The sequence below is a fragment of the Triticum dicoccoides genome, chromosome 3B (assembly GCF_002162155.2).
Source record: "Triticum dicoccoides isolate Atlit2015 ecotype Zavitan chromosome 3B, WEW_v2.0, whole genome shotgun sequence".
In the NCBI taxonomy this organism is placed as follows: domain Eukaryota; kingdom Viridiplantae; phylum Streptophyta; class Magnoliopsida; order Poales; family Poaceae; genus Triticum; species Triticum dicoccoides.
In genome coordinates, this window is record NC_041385.1 from 831,133,095 (window position 1) to 831,143,448 (window position 10,354).

The following is a 10,354-nucleotide window of genomic DNA, read 5'->3' on the forward strand; positions in this document are numbered from 1 at the left end:
TTTGGATTTGATTGTTGCCAGCATTCATCTAGATTCTAAATCAAGATCATGGCAATAGTTACCGTCCCCAATACATCAACATACAGTGGATGGGAAAAATTATGTACAAAAAGTCAAAGCTATAGCTAAGGAAAAATGTAATATGTAATGTTGCTATGATTCTAAAGATGTGATTCTTATCATCCCAAGAATTGTTCTTTACGTACACTGCACTATTTCAACAAAATGAGTCAATCAATATAGAAGCATCTCCGAAAACTAGTCAATCAACACACATATGATTTATGCAGTAAGAATAATGAGGCGGTTGTTGCTTGTCAGGTTCATCAGGGAAAGGAGGACGAAAACATATTGCATGAAGGCCAAGTTAGATAGCAGTATTCAGCATGTGACTTTTGAGATCTGTCATCCTGGACTAGCATATGCAAGATAGACACTAGTATTTAGAATCCAGCATCACACTTCTATATTACTTCATCAAAAGAAGATAATTGTCTGCCATCAGCTATCTCCGATGAGCATTTGGTTTTTAATCAAGTTTGCAACGTAGTCAGCAACCCAGAAGGATCCAGCCTCCGTGCAGCAGTAGCCGTGTGTATGACCTTCTTTCTCGACCGACAAGGCAACCCCTGGAGCATGCCTTGAGATCTGTATTTTAACACTCCCAGAAAAATTAACATGAGCAAAGCTATCCATGATACAACATAACAACTCACATAATCAGAATAATGCCGTTGAAACAACGAATGAGATCTATTCACCTCTTCCAAGTGAGTCAGTGGACCCCAGTGATCATCCACACCGAACAGAAAAGCAATTTGAGCCTGTTTTGCTCTGATGAAATTCCAGTCCGGCTCTTCATGAAGCTGAAGTGCATAGTAACATGGTAAGAACTAACTGGTATGCAAGTAGAAAATAGGAAGAAACTCTAGTATAGTACTGCAAGTAATGCAATTGTCTTTGCCATGTAATGCAGCTGAATATAGCATTATAATACTCCTATAATTCTCTTGTGACCCATAATGCAGCTGATGTAGCATTATCAACATTTACCTTTTGAAACTCTGTCTTTGCCATGAAAAGCACATTGCGCATCGTATGGTACTGCACAGTTTGCAGAAAATGAACACATGTCTCGACAAGTTTTCAGATAAGAAAAAAATACAAAACAGATGACCAACTAAACAGGAAGAAGCTCAGAGCACCTGCAAGAGATGGCTACATCCAGCATCAATGGCTGTTGGAGACCAAGAAGATCCAAGGAACCTTTTCACAATGCTCCTCGTAACTGAAGCCTGGAGTGAGCCGATCAAAGACACTAACAAACTAACCCCTTTACTAAGGAGAGATGACCTGACATGTTCATTTGAGAAGATCAAGTTCAGAGAAACAGTAATATTCATTTAGGAATGGGCATGATGATCATTTCAACTTTGAAACTAAAAATTAAGGTACTGATTAATCTCCTATAATATGATAATTAGGACTAGGAATAGCTATAGACAGCTATATATATTGGTTGTCTGCCTAGTTGTCTGCTCTCTCTGTAAAGAAATATAAGAGCGTTTAGATCACTGGTGATCTAAACGCTCTTTAGATCACTAGTGATCTAAACGCTCTTATATTTCTTTACTGAGGGAGTTCTATCTAGCATTCTATATGTGTTGTGTTGCTTGTTTTACAGAACAACAATTTTAGAATTTTTTTCCCCTAGCGGCTCATGCTATCACATCGCCTTGTTTGAATTATCCAAGTTTTGTGGAGTAGCAAACTGGTATTGTTGTGTTGATAAATATACATAAAAAAGCAACCAAACTCCAAATAATTTACTACCTTGCAACATATCCAATTGCTGATTGCTTCATAGCATTCTTGTTCAATGTCAAAAATGGATAAAGCCCCACAAAAAAAATTACCTGTCCAGGAGTGTCAAAAACAAAAATGAAACAGTAAGTACAGACTTAAGGAAAGGACCTTCAAAGGAGTACTAGACTTGGATAAATACTCATACCTTCTTCTGGAATCTTTTGCATATCTCCAGACCTATGTACGCGCCAATAGAATGACCCACCTTCATTTGATAGAGAAGTAAGCTTAGATGCTCTCTTTCATATACAAGCGAATCACATACTCTTCAGTAAGAAATATTAACAGTTGGACCCAAATGGTACATAACTAACAGTTTTGTACAGTACTGCAGAAAGAGTAAACAAATAAAGCGCTTCACTACTATGATGTCTTCATACGCAAGGCAAATGAACTACATATGAAAATATATTTATGAAGATATTACCCCAAAACAAAATGACCATGGGCCAGCAAGTCAAGCAGCGGTGCAGGCACCTTTCCACAAAATTCAATCAGACTTTCCTTTTCCTCTGTTTGGCTCAATATAATACTTAAACTATATGAAGTTTTGAACACTAGTATTGTAGCGTAAACCAACTAAATTGTCCACATAGTAATCTAGCATAGGACAGCTTGGATTTAATAAAAGGAAGCTTGTGCTGGTGAAGACAGAAGCATACCACAATTATGGACTGTTCGGTATGTAGAAGTTCTTGCTCAAGAAAATCAATCTGGAAACATGGACATGAGAAATATGAGTAATCTATTCTCAACAGTCGAGAAAATGATGAGAGAAAAAAATGAAACAGGAAAGTGTTCGCCTGTTCCTATTAAGTTTCAGAAGTGTGTTTCTTTTTGGAGATATGACAACTAAAAATATGTTGCAGCAGGAACAAAATTACGAAGAGCAGTTGCAGTTGGAAGCGACGAAAGCATGCCAAAACGAACCTTGTGCTCAATCTGTTCGTGTAATGAAAACAATCGTCCGTGCTCGTAATCCTGTCATGGGTAGTGTAACAATCAGATACAGTAGCGGTATTAATATGCTGACCAGACAATAAAAAACAACCATATCATAGTAAACAACTAAACATCATGCCACAGGATCAATAAAAGAATGTGCATTGACAAGGATTATTGTTGTCCATTTATTCCGAACCATGCCAGTGAATAAGGATTAGAAACTTGAAACCCAGACGACCAAAACATTGGAATTGCTTCTTTTTTTAACAGAACACATTAGTGAGAAACAGGGCATCGCCCAACTTTTATCATAGCAAGTAGTGAACAGAGTGCACAAAATAGAACAACAGTTCTCAATAGAAACTTAAAACCTGAACCAAGTGATGACCACCCCTAATAACCTAGAAAATTCCTTGACAACCTCATGCTTTGGATAAACCCCCCTACATATCCATCTAAGGGAAACCACTAAGAACACCCGCTGCTCTGAAACTATGATAATCCCAGACAATACATCATCACTGGACTGTCTGCCATGTAAATATAAATGATAGGTGTGACTGTTCCTGGTTGATTCAACAACGAATCAACATGACAGTATGAATCAACCTGAAGAAATCTGGTTATTACCTTCTGCCCATGTGAAATGTGCCCTATCGCTGAACAATGCACAAGTGTCGTCAGCAAGCAGCGACAATACAACGACGAAAATACAAAATGAATCAAGCAAGCTTACCCGTGACAGATGCCTGCCCACCGAGGTTTTCGTAGAGGGCTTGGACAAAGTCCCTGTAGAATCCAACAATACCTGCCACACAAACACATCAGAGCAACATAATCGCTTTTCAGTTTTCACCCATGAGCACATGAAAAATGAAGATGACTTATACAGCGCCGGCAGTCACGAACCTGGATTGCCGGGGACGACCAGCACGTGGAGCGACGGGGACGGCTCCCTGGATCTGATCTCGAGCAGCTCCGTGGCGAAGCTGCAGAGGATTTGATTTCAGACTTCAGTAATACTATAGCAATTAGCGAGAGCTGCGAAGGCGGAGCGGCGGATGCGGACGGCGGGTACCTAGAGACCATGGCGACCCGGGCCGTGGCCCGCGCCCTCGGGGGGGACGGCGCGAGGAGCCCCGCTCTCTCCATGCCGGATCCGGCGCTCGGCCTCGCCCCGCCGCCGCCGCAGGCCGCCGGTCTAAGCAGCCTGGGGAGCTGCCCGATGGAGCGCCGTGAGAGCCGGGCAAGTCAGGGGGGCGATAAGGTCGGGGGAACAGCGCCTACCTACCTGGGCTCTGCACTGGAAATCAGCCGCGCGAAGGAACGATCCTACGGTACACGGATCAGAAGGAGGAAGTTTTGGTGGGGGTTCGATGCGTGGGAGGAGCGCGGGTGCTTACCCATCCGGACGGAGCGCAGGGGAGGAGGAGTGGGGGGCGGGCTCCGGCGACTCGCCTCGCCGGGAGGGTGCCGCGCGCCGCCGGGGAAGAGAGGGCTCAGAGGCTGTTTGGATGACGCCCCAGGACGCCCTGCCAATTCGTGGGCAAAGCCAAAATTTTGGCGCAGCTTTCAGCCGCCCGCGACCCTGCCAACTTTGGCGAGAAAATGAACTGGGGAAGCCCCCCACGGCCTGGGCGAGCCAATTATTTGGTGGCCATCCAAAGGAGCGCCAGCACTTGGTCAACTACCAAATTTTTGGCTTGGCAGCTCCAGGCTCCAATCCAAACAGCCCCTCAGGCTTCAGAGCGACAGTGAAGACTGAGCGGGTGGTTCAGTCAGCTACCTTCCGATGGGATCAAGGGAACACAGAACACGTGACAGTGGTGGCTTCGGCTGTTGCGGTCATTCCCAGTTTACCCTCTAAAATAAGTAAATTTACACTCTAAAATATGTCTACATACATCCGTATGTGCTAATCTATTTGAAATCTCTACAAAGACAAATGTTTAGGAACGGAAGGAGTATTTTATTGTTGTATATTTAGGACTGTGACTCCTCGATATACCCTCTATGGTCTACTACGAGTAGTCGGCACAAAAACATGAGCCATCTCTGAAGTGGTGGAAGCGAATTGCATCTCTCAAGATTATTTCTCTGTTTTCACTCTTCGATATCAATTTCATAGCTAAATGGCAGTCACGGCAGACTCTCAAGTTCTTCATTACTTGTATATTGTGGTAAATTAATCGATCCTAATGCCACATCTAGTTTCTCACTGTCTCAATTCATCTAACTTTGCCCGTTTCTAGAGACGCCATGTGACTTTGTGCTGGAAGCGTCAGTGGTTGTCGATCCCATTTAGCAATCTTAGAAAGCACTCCGGATGGGAATACTTGTCACCGGCAACTAGAGTGTGAACCCTAGACCTTTGTTCAATCCAAACCGAAGGGAAGGGGCCCTCCTCACGATACGATACGCTCCTGCCTCCTCCCGAGTCGCCCCCGTGTGGCGGCCGGGAGGCTCCCAGATCCCATCGCCCGGCCTCCCCTTCTCCTCCTCCTCCTCCTTCGCCGCCGCCCGAGGGCGCGGCAGGGCGAAGCCTTGCCGTCGCCAGCGGCGGCGGGGACTCGGGGCCCTCTCGCTCGTGAGGGGCTGGCGCGGGCCGGAGCGTGGTGTTCGGCCGGACGTCACGGCAGGGGGTGGCGGCGCTCCGGCGATTCCATACCTCCATGGCAGGCGGCTTCAAGGTCTGGGGCATCGGGGTCGTCAGGGACGGATGCGGCGGGACCGGACCGGTGGCGGCGTGGCCGGATCAGGGGCCAGGCGTGGGCTTGGTCTTGGTCTCCGGGTCGCGGTCGGCGCGATGGCGGGTGCGGCACGTCGGCAGCTTGGCGGATCTGCGGATTCCATCCTTGTTTGGTCCTTGACGGCGCGGGCAAGTCCGGCGGAACCCTAGATCTCCTTGGAATCGAGCAATGGCGGTGCTTTTGCGTCGTAGTCCCTCTTCAGGGCATCGTTTTGGAGTTTGCTCCGGTTGAAGGGACCAGCGACACCGACGGCGCACGCCCGGTGGTGCAAGTGCCGATGAAAATCACGCCGACTACGGTTATGACGGACGATGGCGGCGTCTTTGGTGTCATTTCCTTGTCGAGGCATCGTCGTTGCAGTTTGCGTCATCAGGCTCGGGATGCTCCGGGGGAAATCCTAGATCTGGGTCTTCTGGATCGGACGATGATGGCGTTCTCTGTATCTCTTTTCCTTCTGGGGGCATCGTTTTTGAGCAAGTGATGGATGGAGGTGGCAAGAGGAGGAGCGGTGTTACATCTACCGCAAGGCCGACGATGGATCACGGCGGCATGGCGCTGCGGAGTTTCAGCGATGGGCACACGTGGATGGACACGCGCAGGATGGTGGCAATGTCTGGCGTCGTGGTGGCGTCGATGGCAGGCCTAGCAAGGTTGATGCAGCAGTACAACACTGAAGATGGATTGGCGGCAGGTGACTGCGGCGGCCTCATACCCGGCAGGCGTCCTGGTTGAGGAGTGCGCCGGACTGGTGGGTGCCCATACCCGGCAGGCGTCCTGGTTGGGACCTCAGGTCTTAGATGTTAGGTTTTGCTGCGAGGTTTGTTTGGTATTAGGCCCAGACTATCAGCATCCCTTCATCAACTGGATAGGAGTAGCGACAGATGTTGCCTAGACGGTGGCTTTAGTCTTACTGTTGTATGACTTTGTAAGGTCTTGTGTGGATAATTAATAAAGTGGCTGCATGCATCGTCCAGATGCAGAGACCGGGGATCTTCCTCCTTTTAAGAAAAAACTTGATTAGACCAGGTTCTTTCTGCACGCCTTGTTCTTTCATCACGCCTTTAACTTTTGAAGCTAAGGAAAGCTCCCCGGCATCCAGGTAAATGTTGTAGAGATTTACATAGGATGTGAAGAAACCGGGTTATAGGTCCATTATCCTCCTGTCTGCAACAAGTTGACCTCTCTCCATGTCCCGATGGATACGACATGACGCTAGCAAAGGCCGCCAGATGACAGGTTCACCATGGAAGATTGAATCCCTTGTAAAAGCCTCGGCATCAACTATAGGCTCCCAGCTCGACCAAGAAGGTCGGCAAGACATGTGCAATGCTTGATTGTTGGGCTCAACGCATATTCCAAATTGCATGATTTCGTATGCAAGAGTTTCCCGTGGCAGTGAACCGACCAAAACCAGGTTTTGTGGCAAAGCATTGAATCTGCTAAACAGTCCTTGCAATAGCCAAACTGGCACAAGCATTCATCACACTTGAATACTTGATATAGAGATATACTAGTAATACATAATAATCCTTCTTGAAGGCGCTACCTTGCTTGCTCGCGGTGTCCTCGGTTTCGGCTCGTGAGATGTTTGAATTCTTGTTGGTTTGGCATTGCCGCTCTTGGGTCTGGCTTGGTAGGTTTAGCTGTGATGTATCCTCTGTTTAGGCTGAGCATCCCTTGTCTTTCTGCTCTGGGCAGAATGTACACGCCTGTCTGCATTCGTGTCATGTGTTGTATCCCCCGCTGTACTCATTCTTTTCCTTCTATCAATGGAATGATACGCAAGCTTTTGCGTATTCGCGAAAAATAATAATAATCCATTGAACACAGTAGGCTCCATTCCTCGACTCTGCCCTTTTGAATAAAGACTTAACGCTTCTCTCAGGACAAAAAACCAATATACAATTAGCGGCGCATACGTATGTGAAATAATCAATCGGTAGCAAAACTGACTTAATCCAATTAACTAAAAGCAACCAAGCAATTTTTCTCTTCTAGCAAATAGAACTCCATCACCAGGGAAGGACGCACATAGTCAGGTAGGTAAGCCTAAGAGCAAGGAGCGTCTCAAGCGCTATGTATAACAGGATCGTATATCATTTTAAGGTGGCATGGATAATTTCCCTGTTGGGAGCATATCCTTATAGCAAGGTCGGTAAATGAACGAATCATCGACACAACAAGTTGCTAGCGTATGGTCTTTATCAAGCTCATCCGCGTCTCCTAGATACTGCATCCTCGACGTGTCGAGATGGTACACTACCACCGCGCTGTTAAGAATGAGGACGAGTGCATTTTTATGCGGATGGAATCCCATGATACTGCAGTAGGCACCCCGTTCTACCGACTGGTCGTGGTTGGCGCTTCCAACCATGTCGATGAAGTTGTCCTCATCCGAGTTCCAGGAATGTTCAGAGTCATATGATATGGCCCAGTCATCCTCAGCGTCTTCGTCGGTCAAACTGACTGGTCCACCTCTGCTTCCAACAATCCTCCATGTCAACTTCGGTTGTATTTTAAGAGTGCGAATCATATCGCCATGCAGGTTGAGATTGGTGTCGTGCGACAGTGTCCAACCTAGCTGCCTATCGGTCAATTCGGTAAGCATCCAAACTCGAAGCTGCGAAATATTAGTCGCCACATAATGTACCCCTCTCTCATAGCTTGCTATGACCGATTTTTGGGGCAGCGACAACCCGCTTCTTGCACTGCAGGGTTCCCCGGGAAGTTGGACCATATCATAAGTCCCCTTCGAGGGGCGTAGGATCACGAGGACATTGTTGTCGCAATGCATGTAGACAGAACCACACCAGAAATTAGATGAATGAAATGTACCCCCATAGCTCTCGAGAGTTCTGGCAACCATGTCGTAGAGGTTCCCCGGGGAACAACGCCCAAGCGTGAACTCTTGGTCCTCCCACCGCTCTGTGCATGACGAGTACATTAACATTGGCAACACATTTTTCTTGGGCTCCTTGATCTCCTCCGCTTGTGCTTCCCCGAGCGGCGGAACCTCGCATTGCGTCTTAGTGGCTAATAATGGCTCCTTGAGCAGGCCACCCTTCAAAAAGAGGAATACATGGTAGTGTAGGGACACGGCAGGATCGAAAGCCAGAGATACGTCATACCTGCACCACGGCGTCGATGACCACGGTACACGAGCGTACCGTGCCGTCGCGGGGTTGAGCACGTAGTAGGATCCATTCCACTCCTCGAGGAGGAGGAGGCCGTTACATGACTGGTATATTATCGCCTCGTGCGGGTAGACAGGGCCCCGGAAGCCAGGCGCACCGCGCATGGCTGGTGGCGCGAAGAAGGATGTAAAGGAGCGGCACCCCATCTTGTTGACGAAGAGGCCGGGGAAGGCGCGCCGGGGAAGTAGCGCTCAAGGGAGATCCAGTGGTCGTCATTGACCATGTCGCGCCACGCGCGGCACACGCACTGGGACACCGAAACATCACGCCCCGGCAGGCGGCGGAGGATGCCGAGGAGCACGTCGTAGGGTAAGCACATGCCGTCCCCGTCGCCGGCTGCGTCCATCGTCGTGTGGATCGATGGCAGATTGGATTGTTTGGACGTTACTAGTTTCCGCGGGCAGACGCTCGTACGCGCACAAGGAAACCTGGTAATATATCCACGGATTTGATGGGAAAGAAACTTAGCCTCTAAGGCATCTAATCTAAAAAAAGCTTAATCTCTACGGCATCTTAAAAACGTAACAGCTACGGCCTTTCTTTTTGGTGTCTGTTTCAGTTCATGAGATTCATCCGCTAAAAGAGAACCGGGGTAGATGAGCTCGATTGGGAGCTTCATCGTGGCAGCAGCAGCACACCAACACGGCTGCCGGGGTTACTCAGGCCAGGCACAAATTCAATTCCTCTAATCTAACCAAAAAGATTCCAGGGTCCACGAAAGTTTTTTCATCACAAAACTTTGCATGTTGGTAAACATTCAACAATGTTTATCACATTTTTTTAATGTTTTCCTGTTATCTTTTCAAAAATTTTTTTTGTTCAACCCAGATGCATAATCACCCGGGAGCTAAAGAATAGCACAAACATGAGAATGCGATATAAGTTTGGTTCTGAGATGCCCTGATTTATAGAAAGGGAGGTCAGATTGTTAGGTTAGCATTTTTCGAAGTAGAAGAAATAACATGGATGCAACTTGATCGTCTGTTGTTTTGCTTTGCTCTTGCAGGGGATGGAGTCTTAACAAGAGTAAATAGACTTCTGAGGGCAACATATGAACACAGCCATGTGAGCAAAATGGTTACTGCTTAAGATAAAGTAAAAAAATGCACACCAACAAGAGATACTTGAAAATATGAAACCAGCAAGTGGAGTACAAGGGCAGAGATAATCTGGTTTGGGGGAGTTGATGTCTCCGTCGCATCTACTTTTCCAAACACTTTTCCTCTTGTTTTGTACTTTTTTTTTTGAGAATCCTCTTGTTTTGTACTTTAATTTGCATGATTTGAATGAAACTAATCCGGACTGACGTTGTTTTCAGTAAAACTATTATTGTGTTATTTCTGTGCAGAAATAGAAGTTACCAGAATTGGAGAAAACCATTTGGAGATTTTTTATGGAATAAATAAAAAATACTGGAGCCAAGACCCACTGGAGGGGGGCCACCTGCTGCCCACGAGGCACCAGGGTGCGCCCACCCTCTGGGCGCGCCTTGGTGGCTCATGGGGCCCACATGGCTCCGCTGACCCTAATTTCATCGCGTTTTATGATACGGAGTCACCGCCACCTTGTGTTCTTCTTCAGGAGGCCAGATCTGGAGTC

At 47.2% G+C, this 10,354-nt stretch overlaps 1 protein-coding gene across 4 annotated transcripts; it reads right to left on the reverse strand.

The window, feature by feature from the left end:
* Positions 1-259: 259 nt before the first annotated feature.
* On the reverse strand, positions 260-4,326 carry LOC119278752 (lipid droplet-associated hydrolase-like). 4 transcript variants are annotated; one of them, XM_037560095.1, is made up of 14 exons: positions 4,215-4,311; positions 4,103-4,143; positions 3,890-4,029; positions 3,721-3,800; positions 3,548-3,619; positions 3,442-3,470; positions 2,797-2,847; positions 2,529-2,579; positions 2,012-2,071; positions 1,834-1,916; positions 1,206-1,353; positions 1,054-1,104; positions 762-866; positions 260-648 (listed from the first exon to the last, which is right to left on the reverse strand). In XM_037560095.1, exons 1-14 carry the CDS (start codon positions 4,216-4,218, stop codon positions 502-504), a joined length of 1,062 nt encoding a protein of 353 aa, XP_037415992.1. In that variant the 5' UTR covers positions 4,219-4,311; the 3' UTR covers positions 260-501. The 4 variants fall into 4 exon arrangements, with proteins under 4 accessions (XP_037415992.1, XP_037415994.1, XP_037415995.1 ...); XM_037560097.1 differs by having other exon boundaries at positions 3,890-4,109; positions 4,215-4,326; XM_037560098.1 differs by having other exon boundaries at positions 3,890-4,114; positions 4,215-4,322.
* Between the last annotated feature and the right edge of the window lie 6,028 nt (positions 4,327-10,354).